This window comes from Coffea arabica, chromosome 11c, assembly GCF_036785885.1.
Source record: "Coffea arabica cultivar ET-39 chromosome 11c, Coffea Arabica ET-39 HiFi, whole genome shotgun sequence".
In the NCBI taxonomy this organism is placed as follows: Eukaryota; Viridiplantae; Streptophyta; class Magnoliopsida; order Gentianales; family Rubiaceae; genus Coffea; species Coffea arabica.
The window spans coordinates 38,454,193-38,474,640 of NC_092330.1; the positions used below are offsets into that span (position 1 = coordinate 38,454,193).

Here is a 20,448-nt window from a genome sequence, read left to right on the forward strand (position 1 = left end):
TTTGGTATAGACTTTGGACAGCTTCGGATTATTTTAATAATTTGATAAAATTCTTCTGGCATTAAATTTTTTTTTTATTTAAAAAATGTAGGGAGATTCGAAACGGTGTTTTATTTGTTCATTTATTTATTTATTTATTTTACAAGGTTATCCCGGAGCTTTATTGCTAAACATTAATGAGTAAATTAAACCTCCTCCTTTTAAAAAAAAAAAAAATCGTTTTTGCTAACTTGGATAAATAATATTGTTGCCAATTTTCGTGATACTTATTATATGAATAGATTTTATGTCTTAATTTTGATTGCGTTTATTGGTAATGATGAAGAAAATTGATTGCAAAATGTAAAATTGTTGAAAACATCTAGATTGGAAGTGATTTATACGAAATTGTGAATATTTTAGGTTACATATGTTTATAAAATAATTTTATTCTAGTACGCTTACTTTTATTGTTTAGAATGTAAAGTTTTTCACCTTGAAATTTTAAATTGACTAAATGTTTTTATGTTTTTTTTATCGATGACTATTGCTATGAGAAATCAATAAGGTCGACTAAAGGCATTTTCCGTTTAATTGTTCAAACACATATGATTTTAAACATTTTTTTTTTACTATTTTAAACTGATTATATATTATGACATCTTACAAGTTCATTATTTAACAGTTCCATATTTAGCTTAGTCTCACAAAATTAACAGTCCACTTTTTATCTACAAAGACCAAACATTATTGAACACAAAAATTATAAGAGTAAATCTTATATACACACTGTGACACTGTATACACTATCACCGTTGAATCTATAACACAATCCATTATATTTACAACTTGTAAGCCATACTCAACTGTGGGCGCTCAAATTAGTTGACTTAATCAACATTATAGAGAAATTATACAGAAAAACTAGACAATGGGCATGATTGCAAGAAATGTGCAGGAGAACATGTCAATAGTTGAGAACTTCAAAATGTTTTAGCAAAATTTCTAAATTTGGAAAGTTTTAAATATTCTCCAAACCACAGTGGATGGAGAAATATATATATTTATATATATATATATATATATATATATATCTCAAGAGTGCAATATGAAAGTCGTAGGTGAAGGAAGTTGGAAGGTGAAGGGGAGGAAAAAGAGCCGAGATTCTCGGAACCGAGTGAGGAAAGCTGGAAATTCGGTTTATGTAGGAAAAGAAAACAAAGGATTACAGTTGGAAGAAGAATTTCTTGATTGGCAGCTGTTAAGGCCTGAAGAATTCCTGGGCTGTAAAGACACATTTTTCCTTTCCTTTCTTTTTGTCAATGATTGCTGGATTTTTTAAGGTTAAAAGGACGTCAAAGTCGTTGGTTTTTCCTGTTGGCTGGGCAGGCAGGATGCTGTTCCAATGGGGAGAAATTGAGATCATCAGCAGTTAAGGACAATCATTGTCCATGTTTTTCCTTAACATGGCCGCCATGTGTACGGCTTGGTAGATAATATACTTTTTTTTATTTATAAGATAAGATAAGGGATACAAAGGGATTTCTTGATGATGGCCTTAGATGTAAGTGGGATCAATGTTCTAAACAAACTGCCAGAGTGCGTTCCTCCTTTGTGTTTGATGTAAGTTGATCCTTACTTTTTCATAATAACATTTGTCTGCTCAAAAAGAACTGTACATTGTCAGGAAAATATTATTATTTGCGCTCCATATTTTGTTCTTTGCATTTTTACCATTTATTATATTATATAGTCTAATAAATAAAAATTATAGTAAAAGTGTAAATAACAAAAGGAGGAGTGTAAATAACATTTTCCTGTTGTTATTGTCAAAGGGTGAGATCCAAATAATTGCTCATTTAATAATATGCAAAGAGCCTCGAGTCCTAATCCTATTGCGTATATGCAAACACAATTTGAAGCTGAAGATGTGGTATTCAACTTGAATCATCCTGCTTGTTAATGCTTTATCTGCAAGGATTAGTTAATAATTCCAGTGAATTAGACATATACTTTTGCCTTTCGCCCTTTTCCTGGTAAATAAACATACAATTGTCATATGATAGTTTTAGTCTTGCAATTCTTTTTTTTCCTTTTCGGATGAAAAGCAAAAAGGCCCCCTGTGGTAAGTCAAATACACAGAAAAGCCCTTTATAGTTTCAAAATATACAACACGACACCTCATGCTTTGAACTAAATTGTAAATGTGACGGAATCCGTTAAATTTAACAGAAATGACTTATTGAAACCTAAAAAAAATTTTATACCTAATTTTTATCAAACATACCTATTCTACCCCTTAACCCTCAATTCTCTCTATTTAGAGAATAAAACAAATGATTTTTCTGAGTTGTCTTTTGCTTTATTATATCAGGGCATTTTGGTCATTTTGTTCATTTCCGTTAAGTTTAACGGATTCCGTCACCTTTACAATTTAGTTCAAAACATGAGGGGTCGTGTTGTATATTTTAAAATCATGGGGTGTGTTTCTGTGTATTAGGTTTATCACAGGAGGCTTTTTTGTTTTCTACCCTTCCTTTTTCGAAGGAGATTGGCATTCTTTTTCTTTGTTCTTTTTTTTTTTTTTTAAATAACTACTTATTAATGATATGAACTGATCATTGGTTACACATAGAGCATGTAAGAAATCAAAGCAACATTTGATTTTTTTTTTTTTTTTTAAAATAACAGAGAAGGAAGGAGTGGGATTTAAGAACTATTGTGAGAGGGGGGATGGGGGATTAAAACCCATAACTTTAAAATTTTGGAACCTCAACTTTCACCATTAGACCAAGATCAGTTTGGTCAAAACCCCGTTTAGTTGCCAACTCTTAGGTTACAAATGGTTCAAGAAGACTGGAATTCTTATTTACTCCTATATTATTTGTATCAACCAAATTAAAAAACAAAACCTCACTTCCTGTATTTTTTTTTTTTTACTTGGTATCTCCCTATCAAACTTGTTTTCTTGTGATGAAAGTATCACAAATTTTCGTACATCTGGGCAACGCCAGATCTTCCCAGTATTTCAACAAACAAATGGAAAGTGAAATGGGAACATGACCAATAAGAAAATGTGTCGTCAAGAATTGTCTTTTATTTTTTCAACAAGAGTTCGTAGTCATTCTTGGAAATATAATGCCCCCATCAAGTTGTTATAACAAGAAAATGGTTTCCGAAATATACAACCAAATAACTGATGCAAACATCGATCTAGTAAACTAATAGGCAAAGTTCAATATCTCCAAGCTAAAATGTTACTGTATTAAAAGAACTCAAGGGATACTTTAAAGAGAGTTGAGCGGTATACGACATACATCCTGCAGGATTTATGCTAAATTGCTCGATGCATGGGAACAAATTTCGCCAACAGGAGAAGTGAAAAGGATAATCACCAGCTTGTTTTGCACCTAATAAAGAAGATCATATGTGCACAAATTCGCTAGGATCATATGTTTCCCAATGAGCTAAACATAGGCATTGAGTTAGCGCATCAATAAGTCCTTCATTATTTATTGACCACTAATCTTAGATAAAAAGGAAAAAAACAACAACTTATAACAAATCTTCTAAGGTCGGTCGGTATTTAGTAGGACTTTGTGGGAACGTAACCGACTTAAAGATGCGGAAACAAAACACGAGGGTTTGAATGGTAAGATGAAACTCACATCAATACAAAGTACAAAAGCACAAATCAACATCATAATATATACATAGAGAGCTATAGGTAGGAATAGAGTTGCTTATAACTAAACAGTTGGAGAGTTTCAAAGCAAGGAAAACAAATTTGACTTGCACTTGGACCTTATCATCTAACTTCTAGAGGCATGATTGTTATGGCTTTCATCACTCTGACACAATAGAATGTGCGATTCCTTTAAATTGCTTAGTTACCATTTGTAATTATATGTTTAGTTTTTATCATAACTTAAGAGTTGGAGCGTATACCAAATTGAGATTGCATGCGGTGAAGAAAAGCACGAGTACTTGGTACTTGAGGTGTCAAAACGGAGGGATTTGAACAGGTCGTAATTAAATGATAAGAAGTATAATTCTGTCAATTCATTTATATCTATTAAATAAATAGATCAACATAAGCGAGTCATAAGTGAGTATGGGTGTACTCAATTACCCAATTACAACTCATTTAAAATTCTGCTTACTTTCTTGAATATTGTTTGACAAGAAATACTAGCATTTTATTACCATTAGGTTGGTAAGAACTTCAAATTTAATCACTTAATATAATACGTTAGCTTAATTGTACAATTTTAAATAGATAATACGAGTCAACTACCGACATCTCTCTCTCTCTCTCTCTCTTTAAATTTGGCGAGTGTCATATGGATCAATCAAAAATAAAATGAACATTTGGATAAAGATATAGACGATATAAAAATAAAATGAAAATGAAAATAAAAACGACTATGGTGTGGATTTGTTTGGATAGAGATTATTTGTAAAATTTTATTTACTTGCATTATCAACACATTTTATAACCACTTTTGTTATCTAAATATATCACACAAAAAAAAGCGTTAATGTGTTTTTTTTAAAATAAAATTATCTATTACCCAACCACACTATGCTTAGGCTTTGAGACATGAAAAACTAATCAGTTGGGCCCAGAAAAATTTCAATTCTTTCTATTCTATAGACGGCCTTAGTTGGAATTCATTGACCCACAAAGGGTGTTGCCCAACTCATACGGGGCTCCATGCAACGGTCAATAGACTATCCATTTATGCTACAAAAAGCCCTACTTTTGCTTTTTCGGCCCGAAATTATATCCAATACTTATTGATTAATGCTATTATCATTTTACCATTGTTTAATTCCAAAATCTCCTTATCAAAAAAAAAAAATCCCAAAATCCCAAAATCTCTCTCTCTCTCTCTCTCTCTCTCTCTCTCTCTCTTACACTTTTTTTATGTGTAAGTAGGAGGACTCGAATTACTTACACTCCCTCCTACTGAACCACCCAACTCATCCTTCCTCGTAATTCCGAAATCTCTTAACTGCAAAGATGTCATTTGTTTGTAGTTTGTACTACTCCCTCCGTCCCACTTTGATAGTCCTGTTTCTTTTTTCACACAGTTTAAGAAAAAGTAGTTAACTTTGTTGGAAAAGTAAATTTAGATTGCTATTTTCCTAAAATACCCTCACATTAAATAGAGTACAACTTTATGGGAACTTGAATTGATGATAAAAAAAGAATCAACTCTCATTAAATGGAGTAGGTTTATAGCAACAACAACTTATATTGAATAAGGGTATTTTAGAAAAATGAAAATACAACTACATTCTTCAATTGGAAAGTGGACTGCAATTTGGGACAGACAAAAAAAGAAAACAGGACTATCAAAGTGGGACGGAGGGAGTAATATTTTGACCAATGCATATCTCTAAATCAAGAATGCTTGGTAAGCATGTGGTTCACGAGTACTAACCGCCAGGAAGGAGAAATATGGTTGTGAATTTTTTTTGATATTATCTATTCATATTTTCATATCTGATACTTCATTTAAGTGATTTAAAACATCTCTTTTTTTTTTGGGATGAATCTTTAGATATATGACACATATAAAACTTGGAATGTAAGTTCTCATGCATGTAGTTTTGTTAATGAGGATGCTCACCTCGGCCATCCCGCATGTCCGAGGTGAACCCACCTCGTCCCTCATCAGAGGTCTTCCGCGTCTTGGGCATAACTCCTGAACTCGGCCGGATCCCTAGTCTACCGTATAGGTGATTTCGGCACCTCCACCTCGGCTGCACACTGATGACGTCAACCCACCTGACACCACCCAGAACCAAATGGGCTTTATCTGAAAAGCGCACTGGACGCACTTAATGGCCACTGAGCAAGATCCTCCGTCACCCTGCCCAGGCTGCTACAGTGTCAGAGTCAGGCCTCCTGACAGGAGACAGAGCCGTAATGCCAGAGAGTGGGTCCCACTAGCATGAGCCTTCCGTCCTGTCCTCTACTCTCCTATAAATATCCCACACACACTCCCAACAAGTAAGCGTATGACTCATACTCTTATTATTCTCGTTCTCATACTAACTTGATCGTCGGAGTGATCCCAGGGGAGAAGCTCCGCCTTCCACTTCGACCGTGTAACCTCACTTCATTCCACCCGAGGTGAGATAATTGAGTTCACCTTACCACCCGGACAAGAGAGCTGATTTCGGTTGGACCGATTACCCGCCAAAAATCACCTCTTCAGTTAACAAATACATTGTTAAGGTAAAAAAATTAATTTTTATGTCTTACATATACATATGTATGTGTGTATGTAAATAAAACATGTGTTGGGAAGATTTTGATTTAGTGGTTAATATTGAAATTTCAAGAATTAGAAGTTCTAAATTCAACTCTCTCTTTGCCTCTCCTTACTTTTTAAATTCCCCATTTCTTTTTTACTCTAGCCTAATTTAGGAAGAAGGGGAGCCAAACGAGATTCCGGCAGAGGAAATCACTTGAAAGTAGCAACTATAATTAAGGCAAGTATATGGTGAGAGGTAAAGGTTGAGCTCTTGACCTTCTACCCCTATCAAGATTTAAAGTGACTAATAGCCTAAGAGGCTGCTGGCTTTCACCTTTCCCTTATCCGAGAGCAGGTCTTCTTAGTCATACCTAACTTTGGGAAATTTTAATGAAATCCAGGAAGAATTCAATGATAGCAAGATGGGCTCGAGCATAATTTTTAGCGGTAGCAGTTAATTTATGACTACCCTACCCTTTAGTACGATAAAAATATATATTAAGAGCAGTGCTTGTATTTTTATTGCATGACTGTATATTTCATTCCCTGATGTGCAAGTACTTTCGCAGCAAAAGGAAAAAAAAAAAGGAGAAACCTTCAACTGAATACTCTAGCAAAAAAGTTCCAGCGGGCACCTTATTTATTTATGTCAACTATAATACGAAAATATAACGCAAAAATTAGATGCCTGGGAGTTTGTGGGATTCTATATAGCAGGACTTTTTCTATATTTGCTTGCAAATTGATGAAAACAAAAGACAGAAAAATTTGTTTGATTGCTGTTTCACGTTGTCGTTAAACTTGGAAAAAAAAAATGGGGTTTTCCAAAAATTAAAATTAAAAAAGAAGAGTTGAAATTAACAGCATTTTTAACACATAAAAGAAAAAAAAAAAAAAAGATAAGGTAACAACGTGAATAAGCTACTATTCAACGGGACCGGTGCCTTAAAACTGTATATTCACTCTTCACTTCCCATTCTTCTTCGGTCAAGCTTTCCATTCCCCATCCATGTCGATGTACCTGTTCCTGGCAGCTCTTTCCTATCTGTCTATGAATAATTCTGCTTTGTTTATGGCAGTTTTCACGTTCAGGAATAGTTTTTTCTCTACGAAAATTGAGTCTCGATCAAGTGCTCTCCCATCTGCTCTATAATTGGATTTTTGAACTATCTTCTACTTGTCTCTCAACCTTATCCTTCGTCTATAACTTCCTGAGTGATCAAGTCTTTCTGTACCGAACAATTTTAACATGTTTCCTTTTGCTACAAGTTAATTTTTTTTTTTAAAAAAAAAAATAAGTGTGAGATTTTGAATCCCTACCACTTTATAAATCACCTAACCTAATCCGCCACCTGCTGTAAGTTAATATTAAAAACTAATTCAAAACGACATCAATTTTATAACTTAATGGATTAATTAGCTAAACATTGAGGAAATCCCATTTTCGGAAAAAAAAAAAAAAAGTGTCGTGTCGTATACATTTTCATACTAATCAAATAACATCCAACTTACAGTTAAACTACTCATCAAATCAAATCTTCATTGACAATTTCTTTTAATTCATTGGTTTCTTCCACCAACAATCCGGTTGATGATGGAGAATGGATTAACACTGGGGTTTAGTTGAGAATCCAGACTAGGGTATCTGGATGAAAAGTTGAACAAATGATATATAGAGATTTTTATTGTTTTTGTCTTTGTATTCTCTGAGAAATTAAAATGGGCTAGAGTTATATTATTAGAAAAAGTTGGTTCAGCAAGGCAAACAGATCCAAACTGGGAAGTATGTCGAATAAAATAGTTAACCAGAATGAGTAAAGCGATAGAGAATATTTCCAAATTAAAATGTGGCATCTCGGAAGGAATGAACTTATCTTTCAACTACCAGTAAATCCGTATGGTAACACGAGTGGCCACCTAATAGGCTAATTTAGGGACCATCAGAGGCAAGCCATCGATTCACCAAGTACAGCCAGCTTGTCAAGATCCACTCCTAAAAATTTTTAAAATATATACATAAAGAAGTGCCCGTTTGATAACATAAAAAAGTGCTGAAACTGAATTCATTCAGACATTCAGATGTTGTGGGTGTTTGATAAATAAAAATTCATCTGCTGAACTTATTAAGTGATGTTGAATTTATATGTATTTTTTTCAGCACAAGAATCGTAGCTGAATGTTTAATTTGATAAGAATCAAGAGATTTATTTCAACTATTTTATATTATCTACCAAATATATCCCTGTTTGTTAATTACATTCAAAATCCTTATCTAATTAAACAACCTAATATTCCCTATTCAAAATCCTTATCTAATTAAACAAAACAACTTGATATTCTCTATTCAAAATTTTTTTTAACAATAGTATTTTTTTGCAGTAATTTTCATCCACAAACATTTATATTTTGATATATATATTTTTTGTGCAGATAAATATTATTTATGTGATGTAGCTTATCCACACACACGTGGTTTCATGACACCGTATCGAAATACTAGATATTGGTTGTCTGATTTTCGAAATGCTTCTCGTCCAAGATCAAAAGGAGAACGCTTTAACCAAGCACATGCAAGATTGAGAAATGTAATTGAACGTGCTTTTGGAGTATTAAAAACTCGTTTTCCCATTCTCAAAACGATGAAACCATACCCTTTTTCCACACAAAGAAACATTGTCATTGTATGCATTGCTCTTCACAATCATTGTCATTTTCATACCTAACAATTTTAAGTTAATTAAATCATAGGTTCTATTTCCTTTTTGGATTAAAAGATAGAAGGGCAAAATTGTACAATTTAACTTATTAAGTATTAAGTTATGAATATTTATCAAACAGTATAAATAGATTCAGCATTAAGATTCAGACATTCATATATCTCTTTTCAGTGCTTAAAATTCAGCAAATTAATTATTTCAGTATTCAGAATTCAGATTCAGTGTTATCAAACGGAATTCAGAATTCAGAATTCAGATTCAGTGTTATCAGAATTCAGATTCAGATTCACCAAGTACAGCCAGCTTGTCAAGATCCACTCCTAAAAATTCTTAAAATATATACATAAAGAAGGGGGCAAGTAAAGCTTTTTTTCTTGGCAAATTTATCAAATTGAAGTACAAAGTGTTAACATTAAAGACGAGCATCTTGATTATTTCTTAATGTACTTATGGTACTTAGACGGAATGCATTGCAGTTTTTCATTTTCGTCAGTTGCCAAAAGTTTGTATATATGTCTACTTTTCTTGAATGAATATTTACTTCCTTTTATCTGTCCTGTGCAACAGAAAAATATGTAGCCCTACACAGTTGTTTGTTTACTTATTAACTTTAGATAAACTTGAATTCTTGGTTTATAGGATTGATTGGACGTTTTCCTTCAAATTATTGTACATCCAAAAGTTTCCTTAACTTTCTGACTCGAAGAGTGTTTGCCTATTTTGAAGAGAGAGAGAGAGAGAGAGAGAGAGACAGAGAAAAGAGAGGTAAACAGAAAAATAGTTCAACCAACTAAACCAAGAGCAACTTGTTTTGCCATGAAAATGTGATTTACCATTACACATATACACATTAAACAGAGAGTATTATCACCAAATAACTCCATCTGCGCCATATTTTATTTCTCATTTTTCATCCAAGTTATCTAATGGCCTATGTCATGGGGTTCTCCTCATCGTCTGCAAATCAAGTAAACTGGTCCTCCCTTTTACTGTTATCTGTTTATTTTTCTTGACCTCAGAAAATTCACGAAAAAATCAACGGCTGACTGGGGAAGAATAGCAGCAGAAGAAGAAAATAGAAAAAGAAAAGTTATTGGTGCTGAATTATCAACGTTGGAATTCAGTCTATCTCAAGCCTAAGAATTTGAACCTGTAAAGTGATTGTAAAGCTTATCGGCTTATCGTCCAATCATCTTTAAGGCCAAAGAAGAAAACCGGTACAATAGAGAGAAAATGACTATACAAGACCTTATCTCTGCTGCAAGATTAGAACAAAAAAAGAAGCCAAGCAGCTACTCCATTGACTCTGTGTTAGTTGTCTCTAATTGTCGTTTGTGTGATGAATATTATCTTAAACTGTCAGTCAACGCCCATGATTTCCTTTTTTTTTTCTTTTACCTTTTTCTTATCCCGGTTCTTGAACTAGTATATCCCAGATCCCATAAATCTTGTTGATTAAATAGAATTGGTGGTTTTCTGCAGATTTTGGAATTTGGTGTTGTTATTGTGGGATGCATTCTTTGTGGTTATGTGGTCCTTAACCGAATTGACTAGATTATCTTAGGCACAGTAGTCTTCCAAAGTATCACCAAAAATAAAGAAACTCATAGTTCATGCAAAAGCATAGTATAGAGAAAAGGATTGTGGGGGCGAGGGTCGACCATGAATAAGGTTGCCCGTACACTAAAAATTGCGTGTGCAAGAGAGACAAGCTTTTGCACAGGTTAGAGCCAGTTGTGATGTTGATTATAACTGTTAACCTCCTAAATGTCTAACTGGATTGTTGTGGAATAGGATATTCTGTAACAATAATTCTACTTTGTATTGAACTCAAATCCCCATCTGGTAGAGATTTAAAGATAGCACGTAAGCTGTTAATTTGGTAGAAAATTAGCCTATTTGCTCGTCTGCTTGCAAGACATGGAGACAGAAATTTTGTGCAACTTCTTTTGAAATAAACAAAATAAATTTGTTGTTGTAAATGTGCACTAATGGCAAAAAATACATCATATATAGAACAGATACAATAGATACAAAAAGATCTCAATATCGATTGGTGCATCACATTTGAAAAATCAACAAAACTAATACTACGAGACTCCAAAAATCTTCCAACATCAGATGAATCACTGTAGTTCTAAGCTGCTCTTGTCTTGAACAGTCAAATCTAATATAAAACTATTTCAAACCCATTAAAAAAATGTATTTCTTAAGTTTCTATATCTAAGAAAACAAATATAAGAAATCTCCATTCTGACAATAAAATTAACAAAAAAGAAAAAAAAAAAAAGGGATAGCATTTTGTTGTGCTGCTAGTTTAGTACCAATAGGATAGAGAAGATATTTCACTCGGGAAAAAGTTTTAAAATTGGAGATTGCAAGTTTCACAAAAAGGCTAAATGAATGAATAAATGCTATTACAATAAGCTATTGTAAAAGATAGGTCTACAATGGAGTTATGGACTTTTTCTTTATGAAGTCAAAAATAAAAATGGGAATTTTGCCTGTATGATTTGGTTGAGGAATGTGTGTTTATGTTTTTTTTTCTTTTTTTTTTTTTTTTGGGGTGGGGGTTGTTGATATGGTCCTTATACCGATCCATAGCAAACTAACAGCCTTATGCCACAATTTCCTGTGCAGCTTGCTGAACATACTGTGACATGCAAAACCAAACCACCAGTCCAAGTCAACTTCTTCACAACCCTAATATCGAGAGAAATACCTCCATTACCAGCATAAAAGGCGTACAACATCTATTCGGCATCATACCATTGGCTCTCTCTATTTCAACCCTTCCCCATCCATCCACTCCATCACTCTCCAAACAGATAGATATAGTAATTCAATGACGAAGCCTTGCTGTGATAAGGAAGACATGAATAAAGGAGCTTGGTCCCAGCAAGAGGATCAGATGCTTACAGATTATATCAAGAAACATGGTGAAGGTCATTGGCGAAACATCCCCAAAGCTGCAGGTGTTTTTAATTACTCATTTTTGTCTGTTTGTGTTACAATCTCCAAATAACAAGAAGAACAAAATAGAACAATTTCTCCATCTCTTCTGTCTTTTTTTTTTTAAAAAAAAATATCCCTCCATCTTTGTTAGTCTTGTCTGAACTCCAGAAAGCACCGCTGCAAACAAGATACTAGCAATTCGACTGTTTTTTTTAATGTTTGTATTTAACCATAGAAAAGACAAAATACAGAAAGAGTAAAATGAGAAAACCATTTTTTATTTATGTTTCTCATCCCCAAATATTTGTTCTTTCTTTTGATCAGGCCTGCTTCGTTGCGGCAAAAGTTGTAGGCTGAGATGGATAAACTATCTAAGGCCAGACCTTAAAAGAGGCAACTTCGCTGAAGATGAAGAAGACCTTATCATCAAGCTTCATGCACTCCTAGGCAATCGGTATAAATATGATTTCCCAATATTTTTTTCTTGTTTTACATTTTGCTTCCAAAATTGCACTTAAGATTGAAGTATAATCTCATAATTGTACTTAAGATTTCTTCGGTTACACAAAAGAAAAGGAGTTTTTTGGGATCACAGATTGTTCTCAAATTAGACACTAATACACTATTGAGCTAGATGCATATTGTAGTTTCTACGACAGTAGCATTATACCAATTTTCTCCTTTTCCAAAAATGACACCATAAGACCTGTTGCAAAATATTTGTTTTATGCAATCATTCAACGATATTGAAAGATGAGAATTTGCTAAATCAGGTGGTCATTGATTGCTGGGAGATTGCCAGGACGGACAGACAATGAAGTGAAAAACTATTGGAATTCCCATTTGAGAAAAAAGCTAAAAAGCATGGGAATTGATCCAAAGCACCTTCGTCTGAGTCATTATCTTGCCAGGCATCGAATCCATGGCTTTACGGCAGGTGAAACTTCATCAGCCATAAAAAATTACCAACCCTCTCCTCATGATCAAATAAAATCTTCAGGAATTGCAAGTGATCAGCACCAAGTTTCTGATGCTGGAAGTTGTGTAGATGATGATGATTCAAGTACCATTTTGCCTGATCTGAACGTGGATATAGCATCTGACTCTTGTCTTCCTTCAGGAGCTACTACTGAAGAAAAAAAAGCATCGACTTCTCTTCCATCAGAAGATGCAGTTAACGAGAAAACCAAGGATGAACAATATTTAACATCTAGACAACCTGAACAACCTTTATCTCCTACCCTGCCACTTTTTAGATGATTGTTGGCTGAGTAATTGTTGCCTATTTTCTTTTTTGGTTACAGGGCCGAACTCCTGATTATGGAGCAAGCATCTCCACCCAGACTAACCAAGCCGAACCCCTGTGTTAGGGAACAGGCATCTCCTAATAAAGAAGCAGTAATTGCAATTCTCATTTAGCTCCCTTTTAGTTGAGTATATGTAAAAACCTATATATGTTTTGGTGTTTGTCAGTTTAATTGAGAAGAGTTTGGCTATTTTTTCGTTATTAGTATAATTTGATTGCATGAGATAATTAATAACATCCACATACAAAGCAAAACTAGTGGCATATTGTGAGCCAGGGATTTTCGGGTAGGGGTGCAAAATTGATTCTGAGAAATGATATTCTACTAGCGTAATTTTGCAAAATGATGATTTGCAGTTAGTTAGTTTGGTATCCTTCTTAAGCCCTTCTTGATAGTTAATATCATGTTAACGTGAAAACATTTTAAACTAGATTTCGGTATGAACGAGTCATTTATGATTGCAAGATGATTAATTTTAATAAAATTATAGTAAAACATAATAATTTAGAAACTATCCACCCAATAATGGCTACTCACTTCTGTATCTTCTCTTTCTTAATATCTTGCGGGGGAAAACGAAAGAAAATGAAACACTATGCTTTATTACCAAATTTTAGAAAAAACAAACACATTCCAAGTTGAAAGTTGAAAGTACACAAACAAAATAGTGAACCTTCAAATGTTCATTCTACATTTTCGTGAAAACTCTTTTTTTGAGGCAATATATAGAATTCTAAGAAGATCATATGTGACTCTAAAGCATTTAAAGAGAAGTTAAATTTTGCACATCAACTAAAGCAGATTAAATTTTTTTTTTTGTTAAATTACTACATAGTCCTGTGGTTTCAATCATTTACTAGACTATTGAGTAACACTACTTCATGTAGATTTATGTAAAGTGAATAATTGACGGAAAAACATCTATAACCTATTCGTTAAAATGTCAGTATTGTTCTTAGATAAGTACTAAATAGGTCGAAATTAACTACTTTACTTAAAATCACGAAGAGATTATGTAGATATATGTAAAATCACAAGTGTATATCATAATTAATTTCAGCAAGCATTTTTTTTGAAATGTGTTTGGGTCAACCAATTTCCGTCCATTTGTCACTTTTCATAAAATTATAGGAGAGTAACATATAATCTTTGAAACTTAAGAAGATCATGTGCTAACGTGGAAAATTGTAAAGGGTAAATAATAATTTACCAACATAATTTGGATAAAATTTTAACCTTGTTCATAAGGTAAAATTTAGGAGCATGGGATCAATGGAATTTTTTTAAAAATTCTTACGGGAGGGTGAAGGAGTGGTTAGTCGGCTCCTTTCGTGTTGGCCATATACTTTTATTTGGGAGCAAGTATTTATGTTCGCCAGATATGATAAGAATGAATTTCTAGTCTGTAAACGCCACAACTGAAGTCACGGGAAGCAGATCCCAGGAACCGACCAAGAAATGAACCTCATGCCCGTCTTTTCAACAGCAAGCAGAAGTCAAGAATGTGAAACCAAACCGAGGAATAGAAAGCATGGTACATATGCAGGAGGAATCCAGGCAAACGGATGAGAAAAAAAAAAAGAAGATAAACCCTAATTGAGACGAAAAGTTTTGCATGAATTATGTTCAACAATAGATGACTGATCATTTGCATTATCTGACATGGTACTTTTTTTTTTATTATAGCGATAACATTTGTATAATTTACTTTAGTCTAATTTAAGAGAAGGAAAAAACCAACAAACAGGATTCCGTCAGAAGGAAGTCACCTGAAAGTGACAGTCACAATTAAGTGATAAATATATAATGAGAGGTTAAGAGCAAGATTTAAAATTTTGATGATTACCAACAACTCAAGAGACTGTTGGCATCCGACATGGAAGGGATGGCAATGGGGGCGGGTGCCCGCCCCGCGAGGGTAGAAATGGGGCGGGGGATGGGGCAACGTACACCCGCCCCGTCCCCCGCATAAATATATATATATATATATATATATATATATATATATAAGATGTTTGTCTAAAAGCCTTAATGAAAATGTAAATATGTGAGTCTAATGAAACAAGAATTCTTTCCATGGCCTATGATATCGTTTATAAGCAGTTCCAACAACCATGGGTTTGTTTTTCCCTTCATTTTACTGATTTTCTCTTTTATGTTTTCCATTGATCTTTGCCTTTTGTTATTTCTGGATTTTAACTGTTCTTGGTATTTTTTATTAGTGTTTGAGAATTCTTCCTGTCTCCTGTTAGTTCTCAAAAATGCTTGGACAAATGAGGAGAGTTTTGCTTTTCATAAGTTGGTTTCTTTCCTCGCGGAAGACCACGGGGGAAACGGGGTGGGGGCAAGGCGGGGGATAGGGGGCAAGAGACGGGGGATGGGGTGGGGGACGGGGGGAATTATTTGACAATGGGACGGGGGATGGGGGAAGGATCCCCCGTCCCACCCCCACCCCATTGCCATCCGTACATGGAAGTGGAAGAAAATGGTGCTAGTACAGGACACAGTACTAGCTTTCTAAGGTTTTCGACCAGCCCGAAAATTATGTGGTCACCTGGAGAACAGTTACCAATAAGCAAACCTTACATGGTCAGTTGAAGAACAGTTGCCGATAAGGTAACCTCGTCTCTTTTTAACTACTCTAACTGTAGCTTAAAGGGACATTGGTATCATCTAAATTTTTCCTACCTAAGATGGTAAAACATCAGGATTCATGAGCAAACAGCAAAAATATAAAATTACTGTTCAACCTCTGCGATCAAAAAGTTTAAAAGTTCAATATACTCAATAGATGGGTTTTTCTTTGTCACCCTTCCGTTATGACTGCTTTACCAAACATGAGAACTTTTGTTATCAATAGAAAGTGCCCCTTCAAAGAATTAATTCTTCAGTTTCAATCAAATGGATTGATTAATATGCAATGGGTTGAATATTTATTCATGAAAAAGAAAAAGAAAAAGAAAAAAAAAGAAGAATGCCAACAGGACCTTATCCAGATTCAATCTCCAGATGGCCTATCCAGATTCAATCTCCAGATGGCCTGGCAAATGTATACGTTTGTTGTCTTTTCTTTTGGCTGCTAATACTCTGATCATAGCCGAACAATCTACTAAAGAAAATGATAGGTATGTATATATGTTATCTATTTTTCGAAGAGAAGCATTAGATGACTTAAGTAATGAAACAAAAGCCTATTTGATCATTTCAAGTGTGAGAACTTGTATTTTTTTTAATAAATAATTAAATAACCAATTGATTATTTATGATAAACTCAGTCCAAAGCCCTAAGAATCATGTTGGCGTTACGCATATCGGTACACGTAAAGGAACCAAACTAGAACTAATTCCTGATTGCAGTTTTTTTGAATCATTAAAATGTCATAGGGCTAAAATATGATGTATTAATCATGCATTTAATTTACTTAGAATGTTGTTGTAGTGACCGATCATTATAAGTAGTATGATCCTGAAAAAAAAAAAAGGGGTTCTGTAAGTACTTTTCTAATTTTTCTTCTTATAATTCAGCTAAAAAAGTGATTGAAAAAATATAGATGAAAATAAAATCGTGTGTCATGTAGACTATCATTTCCCTACTAGTACTATTCTTGTTAAAGTGTCTAATCATATGGGTCCAGTGGTTTCAATTTCAACATCGAATTCCTTATCTTTTATTTTTTTCATTTTAGTTTTTGATTGGCTAAAATAGCTAATATTTGATCCTTCAACTACTAACTGACAGTTGGTCCATTACCTTCCTGAAGTGGTCCGTGAAAAGAGCATCAATGTCAAGATATCTTCACCTTCACAGTTCACACTCACCATTCTACCTAAGCTTATTTTGATTCAGTGGCAACTCATGCTCACCAAGCAGTCTTCTAAGCCAAACCATGCAAATGCATGCAAACTGAATTAAATACGAAGCAGACCCCTCAATTAGATACGCCTACCTTATCCACTCAGTTCAAGTGAATGGACCATATAGTATGATATACATGAGAAGCTCTCACCAGCTAGCAAACTCATGATGTACTTCAATTCTCTTGGTAAGGTCGCAGCTCAAGCAACCCTAGATACTAATGTGATCTTGCGAACATGTTTGGGTGGGGCATGTGTCTTTGTTTTGGGAGGGTTGATAGGGTCTTTGCACGGACAGCAAATTAGCCAGAAGACCGAAGGAGAGTTGTATAGGCAAACCTTGTCCTATGCTACTTTCCATAGATACTCTGGAAAGCAACAGCAAACCACCGGTCCAAGTCAACTTTTTCACAACCCTGATACCAAGAAAAATGGCTCCTTTACTAGTATAAAGTGTACATCATCTATTAGGCATATTACCTTTTCGATCTATTCCACCCTTCCCTTCCACCAACCACTCGTTCTCCTTAACAAATGCACAAGTCTAGACAGATAGAGTAATACAATGAGGAAGCCTTGCTGTGATAAGGAAGGCATGAATAAAGGATCTTGGTCCCCGCAAGAAGATCAGGAGCTCATGGATTATATCAAGAAACATGGTGAAGGTCATTGGCGAAACATCCCCAAAGCTACAGGTGTTTTTACGTACTCATTCATCCATCTAAATGTTTTAATTTATATGAAATAAAAGAACAAGAGAAAGTTTTTGTTTTGTTTTTTTTCTCTCTAGAACAAGAGGAAGTTCTTTGGGAAGGAACGTGGTTAATCTTGTCTAGACTCCAAAATGCATCATATTGCAGCACAAAATAACATTAACTCAAGTACTCTTTAAGATTTTATTAACCAGAGCAGACAATTGATACAAAATAAAATGAATCCATATTGATTTATGTTTCTCAACTTTGTTCTTTCTTTTGATCAGGCCTGCTTCGTTGTGGCAAAAGTTGTAGGCTAAGATGGGTAAACTATCTAAGGCCAGACCTTAAAAGAGGAAACTTCGCTGAAGATGAAGAAGACCTTATCATCAGGCTTCATGCCCTCTTAGGCAACCGGTATGAATATGGTTCCCCAAAAAAATTTTTTTTTTGAGTAAATTGTCGAGCCGGCCTAAACTATTAGTATTTTTATACACTTTTGGCCCTAAATTATACTGTGCATCATATGAATCCTTAACCAAGTTAATGTGAAAGCTTTTTGGTCATTCTATCAATTTTTGCTATTTCAGCTACAAGAATGGAGGGACAATTCTATTCATGCACAAAAGAAAAAAAAAAGAAAAAAAAGATGAAGGTAACAATGAGAAGGTGAGAACAAAAAAATCATACTATGGTTCTTATTGAATCTCATGAAAATTAGGACTAAAGAATAGGAGATTTCATGAGGAAAAAAATCAAAAGTTCATTGTCCTGTTTGAGGTATCACGAGAAAGAAAAGTCAAAAGTTTGTCGTCCTCTCTTCTTCTTCTTCTTTTTGGTGGATGGATAGGATTGTCCTTCCATTCCATTAACTCAAACAGAAAAAAAATTGACAAAAGGACTAAAAACTTTTGCATTAACTTGTTTAAGGGTTAAATTATAGATAATGTAGTTTAGGGCCAAAAGTCTACAAAAGTAGTAGTTCAGGGGCTAATTGGGCAATTTACTCTTTTTTTTTTAAATATTTTTTATCTTTTAAAATTTTCTGGTCTAGCTAGGAAACAAGAGTAAACTAGTATGGAGCTATAAGCCTATAATTTGCACCTAGCATTTATAATTTTCTTCTGTTACATAAATGAAAAGGGGTTTTGAAGTGTTCATATAATTAAAAAAAATATTGAGCTATAAGCCTATTATGGATCTGCACCTACTTTTTCCAGTCATACCAAAATCCCTTGTACAAAATGTTGTATTTGCACTCACTAAACAACGAAAATTGAAATTTTCGGTAACTCAGGTGGTCATTGATTGCCGGAAGATTGCCAGGCCGCACTGACAATGAAGTGAAAAACTACTGGAATTCCCATTTGAGTAAAAAACTAGCCAGTGTGGGGATTGATCCAAAGCATCATCGTCTAAGTCATCATCTTGCCAGGAATCTAATCAATAGCATTGCCACAGGTGAAACTTCATCAGCCTTAGAACATCACCAACCCTTTCCACTTGATCATGATCAAATAAAATCTTCGAGTGCAAGTGATCATTACCAGGCGTCCGATGCTGGAGACGGTATCAATGACGATGATGATTCAAGTTCCTTATTGCCCGATCTGAATGTGGATATGGCATCCGATTCTTCTCTTCCTTCAGGAACTGCGACTGAAGATAAAATGTCTCTTCTTTAAGGAGATCAAATGGAAGAGAATATTAGGTATAATCAGTGTTTAACCTGAACATCCTTTATCTCCCAAACTTCCACTATCTAGATGACCAAAATTGCTAGCTATAATATGAAAGATATAACTATTGTTGGTTGAGTAATTATTGCCTTTATTTTTCTTTTCGAATTATCTGGGAAGGGGTTGCCAAATCCAAAAATTCCTGTACTATGAAGCAAACATGTATGTATAAGGCCTGTACACTTTCGAGTGATTCCCAGTGGAGTTGAACAAGTTTCACCTCCTAGTTTTATCTTACGTTATTTTCATTATTCAATTGCAAAACATTGCTTCCCTTTTCTTCTCTCTCTTTTAGGTAATATCTATATGTATGACGAATCCAGGCAAAGAAAAAATAAAACATTAACCATCCTTGGGACGAGCAATTCGTATTATGGACGTGACCTTCGACATAGATTGGTTTTGTAACATTTGCTGTGCAATACATTTGCTACATAATCTTTACCTATGAAAGAAACATCTTAGCCTATAGTCATGCATTGACTATAAAACCAGAATGTCATAGCTGCAGGGGCGCCTTTTGTTGCTTGTTTTGGGTCCGAGGGTCCTTGCATTTAATTAGCAAATCTCGTTGAATGGGATTCTTTCAAGGTAAATAGAATTTGATGAAACTTTGAGTTTTCCTAATCTCGAATTTACCGAATGGGAGCTCTATATTGAGTTTGCATTTACCAAATGCGACATTCAAAATCTTAAGAATTTCTTGTAGATGAAAGAGTTGCATTATCTGCTATGCTGCATATAACTGTGCCAGGAACGTTGTTAGTACAATATATAGAACCAGAATTTAGAGGTTTTGTGCTATCCTAACTCATCTCATGCCGTCCGTTGAAGCACGACAGTTACTAAGTAAGCAAACATTGAGCTGTAACCAATTTGCCTGTACGAGAACAGCTAATAGGTGTCAAACTTGAGATCATCTACATCTTTTC

At 34.3% G+C, this 20,448-nt stretch overlaps 2 protein-coding genes across 4 annotated transcripts; both read left to right on the top strand.

Annotated features, from left to right (window-relative positions):
- Window positions 1-11,717: 11,717 nt before the first annotated feature.
- Window positions 11,718-13,416, top strand: LOC113716576 (transcription factor MYB3). The gene is made up of 3 exons (XM_027240965.2): window positions 11,718-11,940; window positions 12,245-12,374; window positions 12,694-13,416. The coding sequence occupies exons 1-3, from the start codon at window positions 11,811-11,813 to the stop codon at window positions 13,178-13,180; spliced, it is 747 nt and encodes a 248-aa protein (XP_027096766.1). The 5' UTR covers window positions 11,718-11,810; the 3' UTR covers window positions 13,181-13,416.
- Window positions 13,417-17,549: 4,133 nt separating this feature from the next.
- Window positions 17,550-19,780, top strand: LOC113716527 (transcription factor MYB7-like). 3 transcript variants are annotated; one of them, XM_072071389.1, is made up of 4 exons: window positions 17,550-17,777; window positions 18,065-18,194; window positions 18,368-18,446; window positions 19,075-19,780. In XM_072071389.1, the coding sequence occupies exons 1-4, from the start codon at window positions 17,648-17,650 to the stop codon at window positions 19,111-19,113; spliced, it is 378 nt and encodes a 125-aa protein (XP_071927490.1). In that variant the 5' UTR covers window positions 17,550-17,647; the 3' UTR covers window positions 19,114-19,780. The 3 variants fall into 3 exon arrangements, with proteins under 3 accessions (XP_071927490.1, XP_071927491.1, XP_027096709.1); XM_072071390.1 differs by having other exon boundaries at window positions 19,239-19,392; XM_027240908.2 differs by lacking the exon at window positions 18,368-18,446 and having other exon boundaries at window positions 17,554-17,777.
- Window positions 19,781-20,448: the final 668 nt, after the last annotated feature.

Coding starts and splice junctions, on each gene's coding strand:
- LOC113716576 (XM_027240965.2), top strand. CDS start 11,811: ATGACGAAGCCTTGCTGTGATAAGGAAGACATGAATAAAGGAGCTTGG. Junction 11,941..12,244: donor AAACATCCCCAAAGCTGCAG/GTGTTTTTAATT, acceptor TCTTTTGATCAG/GCCTGCTTCGTTGCGGCAAA. Junction 12,375..12,693: donor CATGCACTCCTAGGCAATCG/GTATAAATATGA, acceptor TTGCTAAATCAG/GTGGTCATTGATTGCTGGGA.
- LOC113716527 (XM_027240908.2), top strand. CDS start 17,648: ATGAGGAAGCCTTGCTGTGATAAGGAAGGCATGAATAAAGGATCTTGG. Junction 17,778..18,064: donor AAACATCCCCAAAGCTACAG/GTGTTTTTACGT, acceptor TCTTTTGATCAG/GCCTGCTTCGTTGTGGCAAA. Junction 18,195..19,074: donor CATGCCCTCTTAGGCAACCG/GTATGAATATGG, acceptor TCGGTAACTCAG/GTGGTCATTGATTGCCGGAA.